The sequence below is a fragment of the Salvelinus namaycush genome, chromosome 32, assembly GCF_016432855.1.
Source record: "Salvelinus namaycush isolate Seneca chromosome 32, SaNama_1.0, whole genome shotgun sequence".
Classification (NCBI taxonomy): domain Eukaryota; kingdom Metazoa; phylum Chordata; class Actinopteri; order Salmoniformes; family Salmonidae; genus Salvelinus; species Salvelinus namaycush.
In genome coordinates, this window is record NC_052338.1 from 14,171,408 (window position 1) to 14,197,758 (window position 26,351).

General features: G+C 44.9%; 1 protein-coding gene across 2 annotated transcripts in view; it reads right to left on the minus strand.

Annotated features, from left to right (window-relative positions):
• The window catches only part of LOC120027250 (RNA polymerase II subunit A C-terminal domain phosphatase-like), a 119,337-nt gene extending 93,197 nt beyond the window's left edge, over positions 1-26,140 (minus strand). The window contains exons 1-10 of one of the 2 annotated variants that reach the window (XM_038972151.1): positions 25,660-26,140; positions 21,720-21,803; positions 21,481-21,574; positions 21,175-21,303; positions 20,811-20,961; positions 14,544-14,634; positions 13,468-13,634; positions 10,927-11,958; positions 3,152-3,293; positions 2,846-3,064 (exon numbers count right to left, since the gene is read on the minus strand). In XM_038972151.1, coding sequence (XP_038828079.1) covers positions 2,846-3,064; positions 3,152-3,293; positions 10,927-11,958; positions 13,468-13,634; positions 14,544-14,634; positions 20,811-20,961; positions 21,175-21,303; positions 21,481-21,574; positions 21,720-21,803; positions 25,660-25,961 — 2,411 coding nt within the window. In that variant the 5' untranslated portion in view covers positions 25,962-26,140. Of the gene's footprint in view, positions 1-2,845; positions 3,065-3,151; positions 3,294-10,926; positions 11,959-13,467; positions 13,635-14,543; positions 14,635-20,810; positions 20,962-21,174; positions 21,304-21,480; positions 21,575-21,719; positions 21,830-25,659 lie in introns of both variants that reach the window. The other variant, XM_038972152.1, reaches the window with a different exon arrangement.
• Between the last annotated feature and the right edge of the window lie 211 nt (positions 26,141-26,351).

A 26,351-nucleotide genomic window follows, 5' to 3' on the forward strand; every position in this document is an offset into this window, starting at 1 on the left:
TGCCTCACTGTGTGCGTGTGTGTGTGTGTGTGTGTGTGTGTGTGTGTGTGTGTGTGTGACCAAAACTATTCCTCCGTGTGGCTCACCATGCTCTGCTGCGAAGCGTCATTGTGATGTTAATAACATGACATACACTACATGACCAAAAGTATGTGGACACTTGCTCATGGAACATCTCATTCTAAAATCATGGGCATTCATATGGAGTCGGTCCCCCCTTTGCTGCGATAACAGCCTCCAGTCTTCTGGGAAGGCTTTCCACTAGATGTTGGAACATTGCTGCTGGGACTTGCTTCCTTTCAGCCACAAGAGCATTAGTGAGGTCAGGCAATTAGGCCTGGCTCGCAGTCGGCGTTCCAATTCAGCCCAAAGGTGTTTGATGGGGTTGAAGTCAGGGCTCTGTGCAGGCCAGTCAAGTTCTGCCACACCGATCTTGACAGACCATTTCTGTATGGACCTCACTTTGTGCACTAGGGCATTGTCATGCTGAAAAAGGAAAGGGCCTTCCCCAAACGGTTGCCACAAAGTTGGAAGCACAGAATAACAGAATGTGAGCGCACAGAATGTCATTGTATGCTGTAGCGTTAAGATTTCCCTTCACTGGAACAAAGAGACCTAGCACGAAACATGAAAAACAGACCCAGACCATTATTCTTCCTCCACCAAACTTTACAGTTTGCACTATGCAGTTGGGCAGGTAGCCTTCACCTGGCATCCGCCAAACCAAGATTCGTCCGTCGAACTGCAAGATGAGGAAGCATGATTCAACACTCTAGAGAACTAATTTCCACTGCTCCAGGGTCCAATGGCGGCGAGCTTTACACCGCTACAGCCGACGCTTGGCATTGCGCATGGTGATCTTAGGTTTGTGTGTGGCTGCTTGGCCATGGAAACCCATTTCATGAAGCTCCCGACGAACAACTGTTGTCCTGACGTTGTTTCAAGAGGCAGTTTGGAACTCTAAGGAGTGTTGTAACCGAGGACAGACAATTTTTACATGCTACAGGGTTCAGCACTCAGTGGCCCGTTCTGTGAGCTTGTGTGGCCTACCACTTCGTGGCTGAGCCGTTGTTGCTCCTAGACGTTTCCACTTCACAACAAAAGCACTTACAGTTGACCGGGGAAGCTCTAGCAGGGCACAAATTTGACGAACTGAGTTGTTGGAAAGGTGGCATCCTATGTCGGTGCCATGTTGAAAGTCACTGAGCTCTTCTGTAAGGCCATTCTACTGACAATGTGTGTCATGATTGCATGGCTGTGTGCTCAATTTTATACACCTGTCAGCAACATCCATTAATTTGATGGGCTGTCCACAAAGACTATATATACACAAAAGTATCTGGCTGAAAGCATAAAGTTATGGAGCCACTGGCAGAGATCGTCCGGTAAACAGATGCCAGACAATTTAGAGACAAAACATTTTTCACAACATTTTGAGCCAGCTCAAAAGGAAATCAGGAAATCAATCACCAAGCCTAGGATGTTAACCTTTTTGTACCTGGCAATTGAGGTGTGACAGATATGCTTTTGGTGACTCACATAGGAAGGACAGAGGGTTTTCTAATATGAGAGAATGAATCTCAACAAACTCTGGGTAAAGAAGCTACCTACACTACTGAAAACAGAAATACGTGCAAACACCGCAAGTAATAAACCCTTCACGTTGGACTGGGAAGTAGAACTCAGTTAATACAACTACAACTTCTTGTAGCTGCTTGCTGACTTACGAGCCGTTTCCCGTCACATTCATCACAGCCCCAGCTTTTTATTTTGTTTTATATCACCTCCATTCCAGCATTAGCATGCTAATTCATCTTCACCTCTAGCTGTATAGCAGAGTGAACAGGCAGAAATTCCAGCAGCAAATCGGCTAATCATTTAATTCCAGGAGAACAATCCAAAAGCTGCCAACGCCCGCCTGACTTTACGATGCTCACATTTTTATTTAGAGCCTGAGATTAATGTATAGATGGATTTGAGGAGAAAATCCAATTTGGCACAAGAAGGGAAAGGCCGCACACAGCATATAGGCCACTCAGACCAGGGCATTAGATATAGAAATATACATGCATCTCCAGAGTTGCAGTGCTGAACAGGCACTTCTCCCTCTAGCAGACAATATATTCTCCCTTTCGACACAGCTCTAAATGATTGGGTCAGAGCTCAGAGGGAGCATGGCCAGGTCGGTAGGGGAGCTGCCTAGCAGCGTAAACGGCTGCTGCTCTGCTGCTAGACAGATAGGTGGTCTCCGGCCTCCAAATAGAAATATGCTTAACAGGCCAGACGCTGTTCTCTATGTTACAGCTGTAAGCATTGCCAGGGTTTTCAGTGCTCTTCTGTCTACAGGGCCGATGTCTACTAAAAGGTGAGGCAATACATTTCCATTTCAGTCATTTAGCAGACGCTCTTATCCAGAGCGACTTACAGGAGCAATTAGGGTTAAGTGCCTTGCTCAAGTGGATGTCGACAGATTTTTCACCTAGTCGGCTCAGGTATTCACTCTTAACTGCTAGGCTACCTGCCGCCCTATTGTAGCCATCAGAGCAGACAGGATAGACAGGTCAGACACAAGCTGCGTTCCAGAACGTTCTAACTGGTACGAGACCAGGTGTCCCTGCTCATCTAGGTATGAGGGGGGGGGGGGGCAAGAGGACTTAGGAGGAGCTGCTTACCAGGTACTTAGAAGCACTGAAAAGCCAACCGTCTATCCCAGATATATTGATATCTGAAGGAGTGCCACAGAAGAAGAGGACATATCTGAATGTTATGCGTGCACTTTGTTACAAAGCCAAAAAAGTACACGTCACGCACAGTTGAGAACACGGTTGAATAGCCAGGTCAGTACCTCAGGGATGTCTGGTCACCGTGGGCAGCAGACATGGAGGCCTGGAGGTAAGATGGTGGTCTGGAGGCCTGAAGCCCGCGGCGTATCAGCTTCCCCGTAACCGGGTCGTACGTCCGCACCTCAGGGGCAGCTGGAGGGGGGAGGTGGAGGGGGGCGGGGGGTAACAGGGGGTTCTGGAAGGATCCTTGGTGGTCAGGGAACGTGGCTAGGCTGTTGCTCCTAAAGACAGACAGAGAAACACCATCAGATAAAATGTGCAAGTGTGTGTGTGTGTGTGTGTGTGTGTGTGTGTGTGTGTGTGTATACCGTTGGGTCTTGGTGTAGTCCTCCTTCAGTGGATACAGTGATTCATCCACCCTTTCCCAGCGCTCCAGACATCCCCACAGCCAGTCAGGATTCACCACATGGAGACGTTTACAGCCTTGGGCCTGACGCACCTTCTCTGTACCTGGGAGAGAGACAGGGAGAGCAAGGATCAATCAACCAATCAAGAAGAGGAATTAATACTGTCTGTCGTCTTAACACCCAAGCTGCATAAATAAAGGAAAGGGGGATACCTAGTTAGTTGTAACACTGAATGCGTTCAACTGAAATGTCTCTTCCACATTTAACCCAACCCCTCTGAATCAGAGAGGTGCGGGGGAGCTGCCATAATTAACATCCACGTCTTTGGCGCACGGGGAACAGTGGGTATCTGCCTTATTCAGGGGCAGAACGACAGATTTTTACCTTGTCAGCTCGGGGATTTGATCCAGAGAGAGCAAACTGAAGAGAGAAATATCCAGCAACTCTCAGATGACAATGGAAGTAGATTTTATTGTTAAAACCAACTGTCGGGCTGTAGCCTCCATCATACATCCAAAGCCAATTAACAATTGTCCTGAAGCATTTAATTTTTCACCAAACCATTAGGTTCCATTGACAATCAGTTTCTGTTTTATTGGCATTACGTCACTTCAGACGAGGGGTGGGAGCAGCAATTTCCACTTGACTTGGGGCTACTGATGTCTGACACACAGACACAGAGAACTGCATCTAAGAGCAGCAGTGTACCTCATCAGAACACCGTACCCAATTAACGCAAGGTTAGCCCATCTCACGGCAACAAGTACTGACCTTGCTCTGCACATCAACAGCCTTTCCTTTTTGGCCTTATTTTCTCCCCAAATGTATCTGGTGCGTCTGAAACTGAAACGGGCTTGTTCTGTTCTGACTGTAGCGATAAGCCAGGGATCCAGAACAAGAAGAGGTCAGCCCTGAGACTGCATAGCAACAGCGACCAGACAAACAAATCCTCTGAATATGATCTGACAGGCAATGCTGAAATTTGAGATGACTGAAAATAAAAAAAAATATATGGATACAAGCTAATACATTAGTCCGTGAGCAGGACGCCACAATTTGGGCGGTCGAGCTCACTTGGTCTTTGTCCCCAGAGTTGGAAAATGTGCAATAGCAGTGCAGCAATGGCAGCTTCCTCCCTTTTGCCCATTCATTTCCCCCCATAGGAATTTTACAATATGACAAACATTGTCAGTATACAAGTTACTGGTCACGTATACCCTTTGATCATATATCATTGGAAAGCTTATAATTCACAGCTATCCATCAGACATTTCCAGAATGTTCAGGTCAACAGAACTTTGACATATCAGAATTGCCTGTATAAATTGCTTTAAAAAGGAAACCCTGATACATTTTACATGTTGTTTGATAAGTTTGACTAAGCCACTCAGGAACATTCAATGTCTTCTTGCTAAGCAACTCCAGTGTAGATTTGGCCTTGTGTTTTAGGTTACTGTCCTGCTTAAAGGTGAATTCATCTCACAGTGTCTGTTGGAAAGCAGATAGAACTTGGTTTTCCTCTTCGATTTGCTCCAAACATAATGCTTTGTATCCATTTTTTGTTGTTGTTGCAGTATATAAAAGTACCTCGTTGCAAACAGGATGAATGTTTTGGAATATTTTTGTACAGGCTTCCTTCGTTTCACTCTGTCATTTAGGTTAGTATTGTGGGGTAACTACAATGTTGTTGATCCATCCTCAGTTCTCATATCACAGCCATTAAACTCTGTTTTAAAATCACTATTGGCCTCATGGTGAAATCCCTGAGCAGTTTCCTTCCTCTCTGGCAACTGAGTTAGGAAGGACGCCTGTATCTTTGTAGTGACAAAGGGGTTGAATACTTATTGACTCAAGACATTTCAGCTTTTTTAAAACATAATTCCACTTTGACATTATGGGTTATTGTGTGTAGATGAGTGAAACAATTCAATTCAGGCTATAACAACAAATTGTGGAAAAAGTAAAAGGGGTGAATACTCTGAAGGCACTGTAAGAGAGCAATTACTTGTTGTATAATGACATTTTCATATGGGAATATCCCTATGGGGAAAATGAATGTGATGGAGGGATGAAAGAAAGAGTGAGAACACAGAAAGCTGCCATTGCTGCACTGCTATCACACATTTTCAACTCTAGGGACATAGACCTTCAAGACAATCACTATAAGACATTGTCATCCCAAGTGAGCCCGACGACCCCCCCCCCCATTTTCTCTTTTTAAATCACTACAAAAGAAACCATTTCCCATAGGCCACCAGCAGTGCTTTTCTATTCATGCTGTGCGTGCTCTCAGCTGGCTGCTCCAGAGAACTCCTCCCAGCCTCGCCTGCCTGCCTCCCAGCCTCGCCTGCCTCCCAGCCTCCCAGCGCTACCTGAGTGGTGAGTCAGATGTCCCCTCTCCCTCCAGCAGAGACAGACATGTAGGCTATTCAGACAGACAGGTATTGATCAGCGGCATGTCAGCGTGATGGAGAGGAACAACCATGTGAAGGCTCTTAATCTCACTGCTGTCTACAGTGCTGACATACTGTCCCCTGTGGCTTTGTCCCCTTGAGCGGGAGAAAAAAAAATGAGATGCTGAGAAAACAGGGGAGACTCAGGACTGTGGTGTTTCATGGCATGGTGGTTCTGACCATTGACCACCAGACTTGTCTTAAGATGCAATTAAAATAACCAATCACCTAATCAAGAAGCTATATAAATCCCAGTACAATGAATGCCAGACTGTCTTATGCTCTTGTACCGACAGCCCACACAATGGCTGCTTCTTAACATTGCCTCTTCACATGAAGTGGGCTACTGTATGCTGCTGTGCCGTTAAGTGCTCCTTCTCTCTGTGGTTAATTTTGTCCGGTTCTGACATACAGACCACGGACCGTTGATTGCAAAGTGCAGCTCCGAGAGAGCCAGTTCCACGACAACACTGCCTGCTGTCTGAGGGCACGTTGGATTGGATGAGAAACAGCATCATGCTGGGCTATTGTTGCGCCTTCCTTTAGAGAGACATGACATTCGCCTGCCAGTCAGACAGCCCCACATACTTAAATGATGCTCCTCTGAAAGATGGAAGGGAAGTAATCATCTGTTTGGCACAAGCCAGACAATTATTCCCTGCTCCTCTTTCAGAGTAGCATCACTGAAGTCATTTGGAATGTCAGGAGGTAAGGTGACCCTATAAAGCCTGTGTCTCTCAGACCGTCCATGTGTCTCTAATGGCTGAAGAGAGGTGCCTGTGTGATTTACATTTAAAATAGGACTGAAAGGGGCTGTCTGCCACTCTGCATACTCGAAATGTGAAACCAGTCCCCCATCCTAAAGTACATGAATGTTAAAGGAGAATCTAAGAACACAGTTGTATTCATTGTCTAGGTCTTGTTAATGGAATCTTCACCCCTTTAGAACTGAAAAGAGAACCCTGGTAATGGGCTTCTATCTTTAGAAGAATGGGTCATGTTAGCAATTCAAACCAGACCTCATTTCAGTCAGTAGGAACTCTGACAGTGCCATCTGATTGAACGCCAGCAAAGTGCTTAGCGAGGCCAAATTGAAACCACGGCTACACAGCGACAGAATTTGAAATGGAACAGCGACAAGCTAATGGTGTCTGTCTTATAGTTGTACGTGTTCATCAAAACACTTGGTAATAGTACAGCATACTTGGTCACTGTGGGGCTTCACTGTGCAAGCCATAACTAGCCATGTACAGATTCAATAGCCATAGACCCTCAGTGTGATGATCCGTTTCACTAGAATCCATCTTACAATCCAAATGACAGTGCAATGTCTCTAATAGCAAAGCATGATATCATCTACACCCATTAGGGACCGGAATATGCGAAAGCTAAAGATGAGAAAAGCAATTCAGAAACAGCTTAGGCTAGTCTCTGTTTGGATTTCTTTAATGGATTAAATTCAGGAGAGAATATGTACTGTAGGTTATATGGCTCTCTGGTTTCATCACTTAAGTAGGCCTAATATTCGTGATGGTTCAGCTCGCTAGAGAATCTAGATGTACAGTGATGGAGGACAGAGTCTTCTGGCCTGTTTAATAGGGAAGAGAGAAAACATCATAGTATCACTTCGCCATCCCATTAAAACCCTACTCTCTGCTAGATGTTGAGGTTGAATGTGTTGAGCAGATGATGTCACTGGAGCAGTTTGAAGTCTTTTCTCCTCCCACTCCAGCCTGTTTCTTCCCGACATGGCCTGCGTCCCAAATGGGCCCATAGGGCTCTGGTCAAATGTAGTGTACTATAAAGGGAACAGGGTGCCATTTGGGACACATCCCTGCCTTCCCCATTAGAAACCTGATACCTTAAACGGAACACTGTGTTGAATTAGTTTCCAACCACAATTGTCCCCCACGATGACTGTGGATCTGGTCTCAGTACATTAGTACGTTTGTATGTTTTTCCTACGCGATATTTCAGACAGCATTGGCACGATTTTGACGAAACTTGGGTGAATCATATTTCTTGCCATAGATCCGGCCTTTACAAAAATGACACATCGGCCAGATGGTGGCTCTACAAGAGAATGAAAATGCTAACTTTGAAAGGTCATGCCCCTCACCCAGTTTGACCAAAAGTCACGAAATTCAGTACATACACTACATGGCCAAAAGGATGTGGACACCCCTTCAAAATAGTGGAATTCGGCTATTTCAGGCATACCCGCTGCTGACAGGTGTATAAAATCAAGCACACAGCCATGTAATCTCCAGATACAAACATTGTCAGTAGAATGGCCCGTACTGAAGAGCTCAGTGACTTGCAAAGTGGCACTGTTATAGGTTTTCACCTTTCCAACAAGTCAATGTCAAATTTCTGCCCTGCTAGAGCTGCCCAGTCAACTGTAAGTGCTGTTATTGTGAAATAGAAACGTCTAGGAGCAACAACGGCTCAGCTGTGTGGTAGGCCAGACACGCTCACAGAACGGGACCACCAAGTGCTGAAGCACGTAAAAATCGTCTGTCCTCGGTTGCAACACTTACTACCGAGTTCCAAACTGCCTCTGGAAGCAACGTCAGCACAAGAACAGGTTGTCGAGAGCTTCACGAAATGGGTTTCCATGGCCGAGCAGTAGCACACAAGCCTAAGATCACCATGCGCAATGCCAAGCGTCGGCTGGAGTGGTGTAAAGTTTGCCGCCATTGGACTCTGGAGCCGTGGAAACGCGTTCTCTTGAGTGATGAGTCACACTTCAACATCTGGCAGTCCGACGGATGAATTTGCCCTAAAGCATAGTGCGAACTCTAAGTTTGGTGGAGGAGGAATAATGGTCTGGGGTTGTTTTTCATGGTTCGGGCTAGGCCCCTGAGTTCCAGTGAAGGGAAATCATAATACTACAGCATACAATGACATTCTAGATGATTCTGTGCTTCCAACAGTGTGGCAACAATTTGGTGAAGGCCCTTTCCTGTTTTAGCATGACAATGTCCCCGTGCACAAAGCGAGGTCCATACAGAAATGGTTTGTCGAGATTGGTGTGGAAGAACTTCACTGGCCTGTACAGAGGCCTGACCTCAACCCCATCGAACACCTTTGGGCAGAATTGGAACGCCGACTGAGTTTAATATCTTATAGTTTATGTTTTTCAGTCAGAGCAGTTCAGGACCCGCGTCTAAATCAATGTAAGCATCCATGCCTGATGGGATCAATAGCCTGGTACAGAGGTAGGCAACACTGTTCATGGAGGAGCGCCACAGGTACTGCAGGATGTTGTTCCAACTAGGAACCACACCTGACCAACTGAGCTAATTGATCAGCTCAGTGATCAAGCCTGAATTCAACACACCTGGTCTTCCAGGTCAGTTAAATCAAAAACATGAAGTGCCTGCGGTAATCCAGGGCTGCCTACCACTGGTCTATTATGTTGATGTATTGTGATGAAAACTGGGGAGGGTACAGTGGACCTGTCTCTGTCAGTTAGTACGTTCGTCACACAAAATATCTCAGATAGCACTGGCTTTATTTTGACGAAAGTTGGGTGAATGACGCGTCTTGCAATAGAGATCCGGCATTAACAAAATGACACTGATTGGCCCGAGGTGGGACCTATAGTAACGAACTGAAATGTGTCAGTCACACACGATCTCAATTGGCCTAAAGAGGACAATGCATCATTCGTGGGGGACGACATGTTTACTTGTTGCCTTGTTTAATTGTGATTTTACTCCGTCAGCAACAACCATTATACTGTACTCTTCTTCCTGATGTTTCTTAACAAGACAGTTGCGCAATGCTGTTAGCAGCTTTTTCCTTTGCAAATGGTTATTTACTTTGGGGAGGAAAATCACTTCACTTTCAAGTGAAAACATAATGCTTCAGGCTGTTTTTTCTGCTCTTCTCTAGTTTGTTTGGTCTCAGGACCCAACGAAACAGACAAACCGAGACCTAGCACCCTGGCAGAGTACACAGGTCCTCTCTCTCAGTAGTCCAGTCAGTATCTGATAATGATTGTGAATGAGCCAACTGTTTTATTCTGCCAAACGAGCAATTAACAACCGCATAAACAGACGTTCGAAATGACCTGGACCAGTGAACCGGAAACCGGTAAAAATGGGATAGTTTATGTGATTGAGAGGATTATGTATGGACCATGGGGACAGGCTCTTATGTGTTTGAGGCATGAACCGGGGTCAGACTGATGCATTTGAGAGGTGATCATCATGTCATTATGGATGTAATGAGTCAGACCATGCTGGCCCTCTAGTGCTGCTCTGACCTGCTGGATCAACAGGCTACGAGGAAGATCCAGAAAAATCCATCCTCTCTGACCTCCTCCAATGGGCTTTGAGGAGGTGAGGAACGAGGACGCAAGGAGTATGCAATTGAGATTCTCCCTGTGTTGACAGAGACTAATTATTATTTAATCCATCTGTGTGGTGTTCAGCCTGTAGTTTTACCTCACCACTCAGACTTCCATTAACAACGGCATAACCAGTAGGGCTGGGAATTTCCAGGGACCTCACGATACGGTATTACCCCGATACTTTGGTGTCGATACGATAAGTATTGCGATTCCATATGTATTGTGATTTTATTGCGATTTGATATTCCAAACACATTGCTCACCATAGGTCTACCGCAGAGGGACAAGAGAGAGCCATGAGAAATCAAGTTGATCAGTCATGGAAATAAGTGCTGAAAGCTAATTGGCTCCCCACTTAATAAAAAGAAGATGGAGGACGCCTGCATCTTTGTAGTGACTGGGTGTATTGATACACCATCCAAAGTGTAATAAATAACTTCACCATACTCAAAGGTATATTTTTTGTACCCATCTATCAATAGATGTCCTTTGTGAAGCATTGGAAAACATCCCTGGTCTTTGTTGTTGAATCTGTGTTTGAAATTCACTGCTCGACTGAGGGACCTTTCAGATAAATTGTATGTGTGCGGTACAGAGATGAGGTAGTCATTCATAAATTATGTTAAACACTATTATTGCACACAGAGTGAGTCCATGCAACTTATTATGTGATTTGTTAAGCACATATTTAGACTTGCCATAACAAAGGAGTTGAATACTTACTGACTCAACACATTTCAGCTTTTCATTAACTTAAAAATATCTAAAAACATAATTCCACTATGACATTATGGGGTTTTGTGTGTAGGCCAGTGACACAAAATCTCAATATAATCAATTTTAAATTCAGGCTGTAACAACAAAATGTGGAAAAAGTCGAGGGGTGTGAATACTTTCTGAAGGCAATGTATGTAGTAACTCACCTGCTCTAGCAGCAATGAGGTGTGTGGTTCTGCAAGGGTCTTTTGAGCTGAGCAGGAGGTCCTTTCCTATCTTTGCTCCCAGGGCCTTGGCGTGGTAGTTCTCCCTGGTTCTGTCCATGGGGTAGTTGGTGGGGTACAGCCCAGAGAACACAATGGTGGTGCCCTCCAAGCTCCGGGCCTTCAGCTCCGGGACGATCTTCCTGATATCAGGCGTCTCTGGGCGTTCCTTCCTGAGGAAGGCGTTGTAGCGGGCGTAGTATTCCCTATGGATACGCTCCAACACCTCTTGTAGGTAGATGAGGTGGTTATCCTTGTCCACCTCCTCCATGGTGACTCCTGACTGTTCACTGTTCTGGGACTCTGTCTCAGCCTTCCTCCGTTCTGAGCGCCCGTTCTCCTGCTCAGGAGGGAGGACAAGCACAGACGTCTCCCCTCCTACCTCGGAGCTGTTCTCCCCGGTGCACTTCTGCTTAATACCCCCCTCTTCCTTTCCTCCAGCCCTGCCTGATGGCTCCTCTACTGCCGCCTGCTCCGCCTCTTCCTGTTTGGACTTCCTGGTCTGGCTGTACTCCCCCTCACTGTCTGATGAGGGTGGTTTACGCGTAACAGAGTCAGAGTCACTGGACAGGTCAAAGTCCAGGTTGCTGTTGGGCTCATGGAGGTCTGGAGGAGTGGAGGATGTAGGAGGAGCTTCCTCCCCTGAGCCCACTGTCCTGCTGCCATCCTCCTCCTCTCCGTGCACCGCCTTTTTCACATTCGTCCTGTCGCTCACCTGTGCTGCCGTGCTGGCCTCGGCCCCCACGCCCTGACCCTTCTCCACAGCCTCGCCCGGTTGAGTCCGTTCATTGGCTGCTGCTTTCTGAGTGGCTGAGGGGGCTGTTGACTCCACCCTCCCTCCGTTGTGGTCTTTAGCCCGCTGTTTCTTACGGCCGTTACTCAGCTCCTCTGACGCAGACGACCTCCCATACGCTGTAGGCCCTGACGTTACTGCTGCTTCCGAGGCCTCTGCCGGTCGGCTGGCCTGGCTGCCGGCTGGGGTAAAGCAACATCACAGGAAGATTCGTTAGCACATTAAAACACATGAGCAGACATTTTGTCACTTAAATCACTAGACTGGAGGGTGTCTGTGAATACATTTCACTGAAGTTGTTTTGGAGGTGTAACCGAATGAAGGCAAGTTGACCTGTGGCCACTGAGGCACTGAATCAGCGTTGAAAACACGGTCTGTTTAAACCATGGTGCATGCCTCAACAAGAACAATGTTCTTCATAGCACTTTATCCTCTCAGGTCATCTACAAACTCTTAGGAATAAAGAAATACATGGGTCTGGCAGCTGTCCATGTGATGTCACGGAAATCAGCAGCACTTCCCTAATTGATCTAACAGCCTGTGTGTCATTCTCTCCTGGGAGCCCATAGAAGTACTCTGCCTCATTTGTAGCTTGTCCTATTTGTCTCTACTGCTAATCAAAAAAAGCTCTCTACTGTGAGAGGCTCTCTGAGAGAAAAGAACCCACGCCCTCCTGAGACTAAGCCTGAGAGGGTAATCACGGTTCAGATGAACCCAATCTCAATATGGCTACCCAGGCTTGGTGTCGGAGTATGAATCAGGTGTTGATGATGATGAGGTGCTGTTAAGGCTTGGTAGCTCTAATTCTATCTTTATCAGATTGATAAATGTAGTATTTGGATTCTGGTCAACCCTGGCCTTTGGGGACGATCATTTGCCTGACACGGTTCTAAAATGTTAAATTTGGACCTTATTTTCACAGAGAGGTCCCCCAGTCACCTCCCTGCCTCTCACCTCTGTGTTGAGAGGATTGTAACAACACGTCACAACTACCAAACTTAAAACTCGCTTGCCTCCCTGCCACCCCTTCTGTTGTGGATCATAACATTTACATATCACAACCATTTCTCTTAAAAAGCTTCACCCTCCCTCTGCGGTGCTGCAGTCTGCCACGCAGGAGAGCGGTGCTGCAGTCTGCCACGCAGGAGAGCGGTGCTGCAGTCTGCCACGCAGGAGAGCGGTGCTGCAGTCTGCCACGCAGGAGAGCGGTGCTGCAGTCTGCCACGCAGGAGAGCGGTGCTGCAGTCTGCCACGCAGGAGAGCGGTGCTGCAGTCTGCCACGCAGGAGAGCGGTGCTGCAGTCTGCCACGCAGGAGAGCGGTGCTGCAGTCTGCCACGCAGGAGAGCGGTGCATCGGTTGATGCAAATGAAATCAAAACAGTGAGACTCCATTTGCAGCCAGAGTACCAGGATGAGGTCACATCCCTGAAGTAACCATCAAACCACTCCCTCTTCCTCTCTGAACTTTGGTCACGCGGTGGTTTTTAGAAGGTAGTGTTTTTTTCTTTCGTGTAAAACTGACAAAACACTGAATGCCCTTATAAGGGAGTGAGGACTGTTTTTCAGAGGGCTTGTTTTTCTAAGTCATAGGGTTGTTTTAATAGATCACCGTGCGTCATGTAATGACCACTTCAAAACAGTGCCCACTGTGCCATGTTAAGCTCATTGTCTTCAGACCCTGTATACAGTACCTTTCCTTGCCTGCTGGGCCTCTTTAGACCCGGGCGGAGCGTTGATATCTCCTGTGCCCTGGAAGTAGATGTACTTCTTCACAGTGATCAGGTTGGGAGCAAACTTCCACACGTCCTCCCGATCATCTATAATACATACCATCGAGTCTCCACACGGGAACAGATTCCTTAGGGGTAGATGAGAGAGAGAGATATAGAGAGGGGGAGAGAAAGAGAGGGGGAGAGAGAGTAAAGGTAGAAAAGAACGAGAATGAGAGAAAGAGAGTTAAATATAAGTGAAACTGGCACTCCCTACACGTGTAACACCCTAGGCAGTGTGTCTTTGGGGAATAACAAAGTCCCACAGTAACAGAGCACAATGCTATGCTCTCTCGCCATCTCCCAGTCATAGGCTACGTCCCAAATGGAACCCTATTCCCTATGGGCCCTGGTCAAAAGTAGCGCACTATAAAGGGAATAGGGTGCCCTTTGGGAAGAACTCTCAGAATCCCTTCAGGGTAGAAATTAATTCTGTCTGTCACGCTTACTAATCATTATCTGAACTTCATAACTATACAAGAAGCACATTTTCTACCATTAGGACTTTGATTTAATAAGAGAATGATGTTCTAGCAGGCTTCTATAACAGGAGTCACTGATTAGAAGGAATACTGCATGGCTATTGGCTATTCCCTCCGCTCATCTATAGCGCCATCATGCTAGAGCTGGATGGCTCAGTTTTACAGTGCCGTATTGTCTGTGGGGACAACCAAGTGACTTCAGATGACTTGACTGATGCCAGGTTTTAATCAACACTAAGGTCTAGTAGCTCCAATCATTACAGGAATTCTCTAAGTTGAATTCTTCAGCAGTAGTGGCTGAGTGGAAATCAATTTCTCCTTGACTGAATGAATGCCTTTTCTCCAAAGTGTCTAAATTAAAGATAACATATCAGCGGTGTCCTTTTCATATTGGACAGATTTTTCTTAGAAAATGTCCTGGCGGAAGATGCTACTGGTATGTGTCAACGTGTAATGCGTGGGCTTCATAAAGCAGTGTGTGCTAGCAGCTCTGCCAGACAGAGAGCCAGGTCTGACCTCAGGTTCCCTGTCTTGGAGAAGGGGTCGATGCATTCGTCTCTGGACAGGATCCTGTGGGAGAACAGCTTCATCTCAGGGTCCAGGAAGCCTACAGTCACAGAAACACACAAGAAAAACATCTTAAAAATGGACTCAATAAATTATAGGAGAGAGCACGAGAAACAGAGAGAGAGAATGAGAAACAGATAGAGAACGAGAAAGAGAGAACGAGAAACAGAGAGAGAGAATGAGAAACTACATTAGACATCCTATTTAAAAGAGCACTGTGGAAAAGCAGGATGTATTCACAAAAGTAAAGGCGCAGTTTTACCGAACCGCCAATCTCCATTACTCCCCGGCCGCCTGGCGATACACAGGGTAGCTGTCCAACAACAACGCTAACAGGTTTTGAGTCCATTTAGAGACAATTCTCATGTTTTTTCTTTATCTGGACGTTTTCATGTTTTGTTACACAAAATTTTCAATTTGAACTCAAATGAAACTGCAGGCATCGCTGTGAGACATCTCTGTATACTCAGTAGGCTTTCATTAAAACCTCAAAGCTTTGAGATGAGAACTAAATGCAAGCTGGGTCTTCTCAGTTCCTCTTTAAAAGCTGCAGAATAATGTGTGTCTGGAGGAACAACAAAGCCTGGCTTTGATGGAGCAGCGACATCCCCACTTCACAACAAACACCTTGCTACCTGGCTGCTATTAAACCCCAGAGAAGAGGGCAGGCAGGAGGGCAGGCGTCTACTAAAGCACACAAACCCATCTACATGGAGAAACAGACAGATACAGTGACCTCTCTGCTCCACAGACTGAGGTAAGTACTACATTACACACTCACTATTTATTTGCTTCCAACGTTCTGCGTTTACATTCATTATAGAATAACTTCTAATTGGTAGCGAAATATCGTTTCCAAACTTTAAAAAGATCCAATGTTCATCTCTATAACCAAAATGCTGATATTTAGATGACTAAAATGCTCAACCTTTCATTATAACTTAATGTAAAGTGAGATATGGTGAAAAGTAAGGTTGAGTATGAGGTGGCTATATTATTCTCTGTGAGAGGCTGGTAAACTGACCAGTGAGGAGGCATCCCAAATTCCACTCTATTTCCTATATAGTGCACCAGGGCCCACATGGCTCTGGTCAAAAGTAGTGCACTATATCGTAGGGATGTAACGATTCACCAATATGTTCAAATGTTTAAGATATGAGTGCATCGGTATGAGGGAACCCAACCCAAATGTAGCATGCATCAGTCTGAAAATCAATTCAAACGTTACAAATCGCCGGTTCACAAAATGTTTTTGCTCAAATTACTTTCCATCTTCCGAAAATTCCTCTCACCTGTGTCGAACTAAGAATGTAACTATGTTGACAGTCATTGAGCTACAAATCATTTTGCATGCCGAACAACCCCAGGCGATATCAGTCAAATTGTACGCTGTGTGCAGCTTTGCACGCTGATTAACGAGAGGCAGGCCTATTCTTGATCCGGCACATCTGCGCGTCACCTTTAGAACTCAAAATGTTTGTAATGGCTTGCGCAATATTAAGCTTTATTAGTTGAGTGACAACCAATGTATTTTGCTATGTTATTTTGTTGTTGAAAATGGTGTTTTACTGAAATAAAAGCTACCATCAGAGACAACTAATCTGGCTATAGGTAGGCTACATGCTGATCGGGGCTCACATTACATTATGATTATTCAGGTTCACCATCAGCAATAGTTTTACTTGAAACAATCATAAGTATATGTCCATTTTTAAATATACAGGGTAAAGTTGATGATTTCGTAACGAGGACAAGCAGTCACTTGTGCTAACCGCACTGCATGGAAGAGAAGCTCACTCAGTCTGTCAAAACTTCCAAACGGTCTAAACCACTTGATTATGAGACGGGGGTGAAAGCAAAAGTGGTGCTATATACTAACTCAAATAAATATTGATACATTACTAGCTCTAACACTTTTAATCTGCAAAAACAACTAATTAATTAGTGGGTGATGGTGATTTCAGATCAAAACATTGCCCGCCCGCCCCAACTGATTGTGGGGTGGTAGACTTCCAGTTCCCTTTATGGCTCAGCTTCCTAAATAGACATTGGGCACGTTCGAGCGGATCACTTTTGTCAAGTCGGTGACCACTTTTCAAAGTGTGTTGCAACTACATAGGAGTCACTATTTGTCAACCAAACATTAGGGTGGTTTGTTTGACCCACGCGAACTTGGCCAAAGACGTGACTAAAACATGAGCCAACTTTGCCACGATTCTGGATACAAATGAAAGTATTCTGGATACAAATTATATTTCAGACCTCTCTAACCAATTAATTGAACACACGTTATGTTTTCAGTTCGTGAGTGTGTGATATGAGGTATAGAAAAGCTTATTTCTACAGAAAAACCTTCATGAACAATAGCAGCTACAGTGCCTTCAGAAAGTATTCAGACCCCTTGACTTTTTCCACATTTTGTTAAGTTAGCCTTATTCTAATTTTTTTTTAAATAAATACGCAGCAATCTACACACAATACCTCACATTGACAAAGCGAAAACAGGTTTAGAAATGTATTAAAAATAAACAGGAATAGCTTATTTACTAAAGTATTCAGACCCTTTGCTATGAGACTTGAAATTGAGCTCAGGTGCACCCTGTTTCCATTGATCATCCTTGAGATGTCTCTACAACTTGATTGAAGTCCACCTGTGGTCAATTCTATTGATTGGACATGATTTGGAAAGACACACAACTGTCTATATAAAAGGTCCCACAGTTGACAGAGCATGTCAGAGCAAAAACCAAACCATGAGATCGAAGTAATTGTCTGTAGAGCTCCGAGACAGGATTTTGTCAAGGCACAGATCTGGGGAAGGATACCAAAACATTTCTGCAGCCTTGAAGGTCCCCGAGAACACAGTGGCCTCCATCATTCGTAAATGGAAGAAGTTTGGAACCACCAAGACTCTTCCTAGTGCTGGCCGCTCGGCCAAACTGAGCAATCGGGAGAGAGGGGCCTTGGTCATCTCTGCAGCACTCTACCAATCAGACATTTATGGTAGAGTGGCCAGACGGAAGCCACTCCACAGTAAAAGGCACATGACAGCCCGCTGGGAGTTTGTCAAAAGGCACCTAAAGGACTCTCAGACCATGAGAAACAAGATTCTCTGGTCTGATGAAACCAATATTGAACTCTTTGGACTGAATGCCAAGCGTCACGATTGGAGGAAACCTGGCACCATCCCTACGGTGAAGCATTATGCCGTGGGGATGTTTTTCAGCAGCAGGGATTGGGAGACAGGACAACGACCCTAAGCACACAACCAAGACAATGCAGGAGTGACTTCGGGACAAGCCCAAACTTGAACCAAATCGAACATCTCTGGAGAGACCTGAAAATTGCTGTGCAGCAACGCTCCCCATCCAACCTGACCGTGCTTGAGAGGATCTGCAGAGAAGAATGGGGGAAACTCCTCAATTATAGGTGTGCCAAGCTTGTAGCATCATATCCAAGAAGACTCAATGCTGTAATCACTGCCAAACGTGCTTCAACAAAGTACTGAGTGAAAGGGTATGAATACTTGTGTAAATTTAATATTTCCGTGTTCTATTTAATCTCTAAACCTGTTTTTGCTTTGTCATTATGGGGTATTGTGTGTAGATTGAGGAAAGAAAACAATTTAATACATTTTAAAATAAGGCTGTAACGTAACAAAATATGAAAAAAGTAAAAGGGTAAAAATACTTTCCAAAGGCACTGTATGTTGACACCGCCATATTGATCTGAGCTTTGCTGTTAGAAAACCACTAGTGTCCGGCTTTACATCACAGATGCACCTCCCCAGACTTCCCTCGCTGATTTTCGTCTACATTTGGCTTCGTTAGACTTACCGCTCAGACACCCACATACATAATTTACACAGAGAGAGAGGTCAGCTCAGACAGATCCATCCTAGAGAGGCCCAGCTCATGAGCACCATCAGATTTTAATTTAGAATAGGAAATCTATACGTTTATGCAACAAATGTTAGTGCTTCGAATTGAACGATTTGTTCCTTTAATCAAACCGAGTCGTTCATGTATCGTATCGGAGCCCATATATCTAGATACAGTTGAAGTCAGAAGTTTACATACACCTTAGCCAACTACATTTAAACTCAGTTGAACAATTCCTGACATTTAATCCTAGTAAAAATTCCCTGTCTTGGGTCAGTTAGGATCACCACTTTATTTTAAGAATGTGAAATGTCAGAATAATAGTAGATGATTTATTTCAGCTTTTATTTCTTTCATCACATTCCCAGTGGGTCAGAAGTTTACATACACTCAATTAGTATTTGGTAGCATTGCCTTTAAATGATTTAACTTGGGTCAAAACGTGTCGGGTAGCCTTCCACAAGCTTCCCACAATAAGTTGGGTGAATTTTGGCCCATTCCTCTGGACAGAGCTGGTATAACTGAGTCAGGTTTGTAGGCCTCCTACTTCGTACACGCTTTTTCAGGTTCTGTCCACATTTGATGGGATTGAGGTCAGGGCTTTGTGATGGCCACTCCAATACCTCAACTGTGTTGTCCTTAAGCCATTTTGACACAACTTTGGAAGTATGCTTGGGGTCATTGTCCATTTTGAAAGACCCATTTGCAACCAAGCTTTCACTTCCTGACTGATGTCTTGAGATGTTGCTTCAATATATCCACATAATTTTCTTGCCTCATGATGCCATCTATTTTGTGAAGCGCACCAGTCCCTCCTGCAGCAAAGCACCACACAACATGATGCTGCCACCCCCGTGATTCACGGTTGGGATGGTGTTCTTCGGCTTGCAAGTCTCCCCGTTTTCCTCCAAACATAACGATGGTCATTATGGCCAAGCAGTTCAATTTTTGTTTCATCAGACCAGAGGGCATTTCTCCAAAAAGTACGATCTTTGTCCCCATGTGCAGTTGCAAACCGTAGTCTGGCTTTTTTTATGGCGGTTTTGGAGCAGTGGCTTCTCCTTGCTGAGTGGCCTTTCAGGTTATGTCAATATAGGACTCGTTTTACTGTGGATATAGATACTTTTGTACCTCTTTCCTCCAGCATCTTCACAAGGTCCTTTGCTGTTGTTCTGGGATTGATTTTTGATTGACTTTTCGCAACAAAGTACATTCATCTCTAGGAGACAGAACGTGTCTCCTTCCTGAGCGGTATGACGGCTGCATGGTCCCATGGTGTTTATACTTGCGTACTATTGTTTGTACAGATGAACGTGGTACCTTCAGGCTTTTGGAAATTGCTCCCAAGGATGAACCAGACTTGTGGAGGTCTACAATTTTTTTCTGAGGTCTTGGCTGATTTCTTTTGATTTTCCCATGATGTCAAGCAAAGAGGCACTGAGTTTGAAGGTAGGCCTTGAAATACATCCACAGGTACACCTCCAATTGACTCAAATGATGTCAATTAGCCTATCAGAAGCTTCTAAAGCCATGACATCATTTTCTGGAATTTTCCAAGCTGTTTAAAGGCACAGTCAACTTAGTGCATGTAAACTTCTGACCCACTGGAATTGTGATACAGTGAATTATAAGTGAAATAATCTGTCTGTAAACAATTGTTGGAAAAATTACTTGCGTCATGCACAAAGTAGATGTCCTCACCGACTTGCCAAAACTATAGTTTGTTAACAAGTGGTTGAAAAACGAGTTTTAATGACTCCAACCTAAGTGTATGTAAACTTCCGACTTCAACTGTACATACCGGATAGTTTTGAAAGGGAAAGATGCACATCCCTACCATATAGGGTGACATTTGGCACGCATCCCAGCGAGATATGAAGATGCTGAGTACAGAATGAGCCTGAGAAACAAACTGAAGGTAAATGCTGACCTCTAGTGGCCACTCAGACTTCTAGCGCTACCCAGTATTTGCCTCAAATGCTGAGACCAATCACATTGAGGCATGTCTGTTAGTCTTACCGTCTAATTTTTCAAACTGGGGAGTGTATAGACAAACATTTAAATAAAACAATTGTCACCTATAATGCAGACAGCACTCAGGCATTAAGTGAAGATGTATAATTCCGTGGAGAGATTTTACAGAGGATGACATCCTAGATAATTAAATGTGTTTAAATTCACTTGGCATTTAGCGTCTGAGCACTCACACACCTTTGGCATTTACGTAATTCTTTTGTTGTTGTTGCATTCTTGATACTTTTTGCATTACTTACTGTGAAGTAAATGATATAGTGATTCAATGTAGGCATATATATCAGAGAATGTGTGTGGGTACCTGCGATGGTGTGTGCATAGAGGCGGCTTCCGAAAGTGAAGACATGCAGCTCGTAGAGCTGGGCGATCTTCTCCAGGAAGTCTTTGCAGTTCGGACGCAGTCGCGTGTGTAACATGGGCTCCCCCCGCCCCAGCTGGAAGTGGAAGATTCCCTGTGGAACAAGAGCAGAGGCATGGGCAGAACCATCAATGGTTTGTTCTAGCTACATAACCATCAGTGGTTAATTGCAGACTAGCTACATACAGGGTGACTCTTCAATATCAAACCCACAGCAAAACCTGGGGAATAGAAATATCAAACGACCTCTTTTCACAGGCCAGAGGATTTTATTTTTATTGTAGCTATGTAGATCAGATACACATACCTTATTGGACATGCGCTGGCAGTGATGCTCGGTGGTGTGGATCAGGGTTTGGTCCAGATCAACCATAAGAACCAGCTTCTTGTTCCTGTGGAGTCTCTGCTGGTCCTCTCTGCCCAGCTGCTCCGCTTGCTGTGTTGGGGACATATCACAGAGACCAGGCATTTATAAAAAGGAGGCAATGACTTCAATAAAACTGTCTCTACCACATTGTAAAGTTGAATTCCAACGACACAGAAGTATTTCTACAAGGTCAAATTATCGTCAGAGGAAACTCGTCTTCTAGAGCCATGACATCCTGAGCCTCACCTCAGAGCTGACCATCAACTCGGGGACACTGTGCACCATGGAAACGTTTGCCGTGGAGATGTGAGCCTGCTGCCTCCCATTATTACTCTGCATCCTGAAAAAGAGAGAGAGAATCCACTTAGTAATGCATCCGCATGAGAGGTAATCTACAGCTAAGAAGCAGGCCTATTTTAAAAGTGTGTGAATATGCCAATTGAAATTCTAGCATGGAATACATGTGTGTGTGGGTGTGTACTTACTGTGTGAGGTCCTGACCACATTCAGCACACAGCCCCTTCATCACGACTGGATGGCAGCATTCTTCTACTCTGACAATCACACCACTGGAAGAGAAGTGGCACTTGAGACCCTGCATAACGAGTTTCCCCGTTAAAAAGGGCTTTCTTGAAAAAGCCAAACCTTGACCCGGAAAATATAAAAAACTATCGGCCTATATCGAATCTTCCATTGCTCTCAAAAATGTTAGAAAAAGCTGTTGCGCAGCAACTCACTGCCTTCCTGAAGACAAACAATGTATACGAAATGCTTCAGTCTGGTTTTAGACCCCATCATAGCACTGAGACTGCACTTGTGAAGGTGGTAAATGACCTTTTAATGGCGTCAGACCGAGGCTCTGCATCTGTCCTCGTGCTACTAGACCTTAGTGCTGCCTTTGACACCATCGATCACCACATTCTTTTGGAGAGACTGGAAACCCAAATTGGTCTACACGGACAAGTTCTGGCCTGGTTTAGATCTTATCTGTCGGAAAGTTATCAGTTTGTCTCTGAATGGTTTGTCCTCTGACAAATCAACTGTACATTTCGGTGTTCCTCAAGGTTCCGTTTTAGGACCACTATTGTTTTCACTATATATTTTACCTCTTGGGGATGTTATTCGAAAACATAATGTTAACTTTCACTGCTATGCGGATGACACACAGCTGTACATTTCAATGAAACATGGTGAAGCCCCAAAATTGCCCTCGCTAGAAGCCTGTGTTTCAGACATAAGGAAGTGGATGGCTGAAAACGTTCTACTTTTAAACTCGGACAAAACAGAGATGCTTGTTCTAGGTCCCAAGAAACAAAGAGATCTTCTGTTAAATCTGACAATTAATCTTGATGGTTGTAAAGTCGTCTCAAATAAAACTGTGAAGGACCTCTGCATTACTCTTGACCCTGATCTCTCTTTTGACGAACATATCAAGACTGTTTCAAGGACAGCTTTTTTCCATCTACGTAACATTGCAAAAATCAGAAATTTTCTGTCCAAAAATGATGCAGAAAAATTAATCCATGCATTTGTTACTTCTAGGTTAGACTACTGCAATGCTCTACTTTCCGGCTACCCGGATAAAGCACTAAATAAACTTCAGTTAGTGCTAAATACGGCTGCTAGAATCCTGACTAGAACCAAGAAATTTGATCATATTACTCCAGTGCTAGCTTCCCTACACTGGCTTCCTGTTAAGGCAAGGGCTGATTTCAAGGTTTTACTGTTAACCTATAAAGCGTTACATGGGCTTGCTCCTACCTATCTTTCCGAGTTGGTCCTGCCGTACATACCTACACGTACGCTACGGTCACAAGACGCAGGCCTCCTAATTGTCCCTAGAATTTCTAAGCAAACAGCTGGAGGCAGGGCTTTCTCCTATAGATCTCCATTTTTATGGAACGGTCTGCCTACCCATGTGAGAGACGCAGACTCGGTCTCAACCTTTAAGTCTTTACTGAAGACTTATCTCTTCAGTAGGTCATATGATTGAGTGTAGTCTGGCCCAGGAGTGTGAAGGTGAACGGAAAGGCTCTGGAGCAACGAACTGCCCTTGCTGTCTCTGCCTGGCCGGTTCCCCTCTCTCCACTGGGATTCTCTGCCTCTAACCCTATTACAGGGGCTGAGTCACTGGCTTACTGGTGCTCTTTCATGCCGTCCCTAGGAGGGGTGCGTCACTTGAGTGGGTTGAGTTACTGACGTGATCTTCCTGTCTGGGTTGGCGCCCCCCTTGGTTTGTGCTGTGGTGGAGATCTTTGTGGGCTATACTCGGCCTTGTCTCAGGATTGTAAGTTGGTGGTTGAAGATATCCCTTCAGTGGTGCGGGGGCTGTGCTTTGGCAAAGTGGGTGGGGTTATATCCTTCCTGTTTGGCCCTGTCCGGGGGTATCATCGGATGGGGCCACAGTGTCTCCTGACCCCTCCTGTCTCAGCCTCCAGTATTTATGCTGCAGTAGTTTATGTGTCGGGGGACTAGGGTCAGTTGGTTATATCTGGAGTACTTCTCCTGTCTTATCCAGTGTCCTGTGTGAATTTAAGTATGCTCTCTCTAATTCTCTCCTTCTTTCTTTCTTTCTCTCTCTCGGAGAACCTGAGCCCTAGGACCATACGTCAGGACTACCGGGCATGATGACTCCTTGCTGTCCCCAGTCCACCTGGCCTTGCTGCTGTTCCAGTTTCAACTGTTCTGCCTGCGGTTATGGAACCCCTACCTGTCCCAGACCTGCTGCTTTCAACTCTTAATGATCGACTATGAAAAGCCAACTGACATTTATTCCTGATTATTATTTGACCATGCTTGTCATTTATGAACATTTTGAAAATCTTGGCTCTCTCTCATTTTCTCCTTCTTTCTCTCTCTCAGAGGACCTGAGCCCTAGGACAATACGTCAGGACTACCGGGCATGATGACTCCTTGCTGTTCCCAGTCCACCTGGCCTTGCTGCTATTCCAGTTTCAACTGTTCTGCCTGCGGTTATGGAACCCCTACCTGTCCCAGACCTGCTGTTTTCAACTCTTAATGATCGACTATGAAAAGCCAACTGACATTTATTCCTGATTATTATTTGACCATGCTTGTCACTTATGAACATTTTGAACATCTTGGCCATGTTCTGTTATAATCTCCACCCGGCACAGCCAGAAGAGGACTGGCCACCCCTCATAGCCTGGTTCCTCTCTAGGTTTCTTCCTAGGTTTTGGCCTTTCTAGGGAGTTTTTCCTAGCCACCGTGCTTCTACACCTGCATTGCTTGCTGTTTGGGGTTTTAGGCTGGGTTTCTGTACAGCACTTCGAGATATTAGCTGATGTACGAAGGGCTATATAAAATAAACTTGATTTGATTTACAATGCAGGTGCCGGATAGAATGGCCGCTTTCTCTCCAACATGTGTACATCTATATCTAAACAAACACGTTAATAAACACAACTTCCCCATAAGACTACATTAGTGCCTCCATATTGAAAAGCACCAGGGCATAAGCCATCATCCGTTTCTGAACAACAAAATGACAACTGAATCGACACATTCAAACTTTAAAAACAGAAACAAGGGGTGTCTTCTTCAGCTCTAAGATAATATTTGACCATTTTCAGTCAGGGTCACAACTTTGGTTTTATAAGCGGGCATCACTTTTATTTTTTTTATCCAGTCAGTTAAACACTCCAAACAGCCTACCCAACCGCTTGGAGGCATCTGCATGGTACTAAAGCACACCGTTGCCTCGTTTTGTATCACGTTTCAATTATAAAACTGGGGGGGGATAAAAATGCAATTTCATTATGTGTGGCCCCGTCCCCAGTGAAAGTCCACCCCTGTTTTCAGTAGTACAGGAATGGTGTCACGTTATTATATTCACAATGTGTTGTTATCAGTTCCATAATTGACGGTCTGGCTTGTTACCCAAATTCATAACACCAAAATGCTTTCTGAAGCACAAAGTTTTCTGAGTTCTGGTTCCGTCAAAAACTGGACCAAAAGTGCTCGAGCGTGCAAATTCGACACCTCAATACCATGTGGATGATGTAATGTGCATACTACAATATGGGGCAAGTTCGTTTGGCGTAAAAAATAATCATAAAATAAGTTTGGTGTGTGCTGAATATTTAACTTAAGGACCAATCGAATGGTCCACTATTAAATCCCGCACTACTAAGGCACCGGGACATGCAAAACGAAATCCCCCCATTGTCATGATCATTTCAGCTGTTCTAGAGATCGGCGCTCCAGCACACGCACTGAGTTAGGATAGATAGCTACCATTACCACCTATCAGCTAGGCTAGTTAGCAATGCTACTGCGAACGTGGTCTATGAGCAACATCATTAGTTGGCGAACACAGTAAACTACACACAACAGCACAATATAAAAAAATTGCTGACATTGGCAATATGAGCTAAATTAACGTTAGCTAGCTAGCATACTCACCCAGGCGATATGACTTGTCCAAGTAGACAACATAGGTCCTTCACCACTCCAGCTCGGTCCGATTTCAGTTTCTTCTCTGGCAGCCTTTTGGGATGTTCTAGCGGCTGAGACCCGGTCTCTTTCTCCAGCGGGATGGGAACACATAACGCCAACACCGAGTCCACATTGACGAGGGACCCTGGTTTGACTTTCCATTCCAGCAGCCGCATAGGACGCGCTGCCATTGGGCAGCGGATCTCTGCCACTTGCGCGGTGGGGCCCTGTGCTGCCCCGCCACCGACGGAGTCAGCGGGCTCCTCCATCGGTTTCGCGCTTCAAATCCCTTTAAACTGTAGGCACAGGTCAAGCAAATATATGTATCCAAATCGCGTGGAATTCGGTTTATCATAAATTATTGAAACTGCGCTAATAAAAAAAAAAAAAAGCAACGTGCGTTTTGAAAACAGACCGATGGTCCAGTTTCTTTCGCTCTTCCCGCCAGTAAACAGGAAACACAAGACTCCAGCGACGACAGTCGGACAGCTTCCGGTGGCTGTGATGACAGAGGATCTCTCTACTTTTATTAAGTCAATTAAAATACTTTGATCAATGGAACAGTTGTCATCCATATGTTCTGAAATAAACGTGTCAGTTTGAGGTTCATGCATAGCATGTCAAAGAGAAGTCGAAGTTGAGATTATCATGTAAACAAG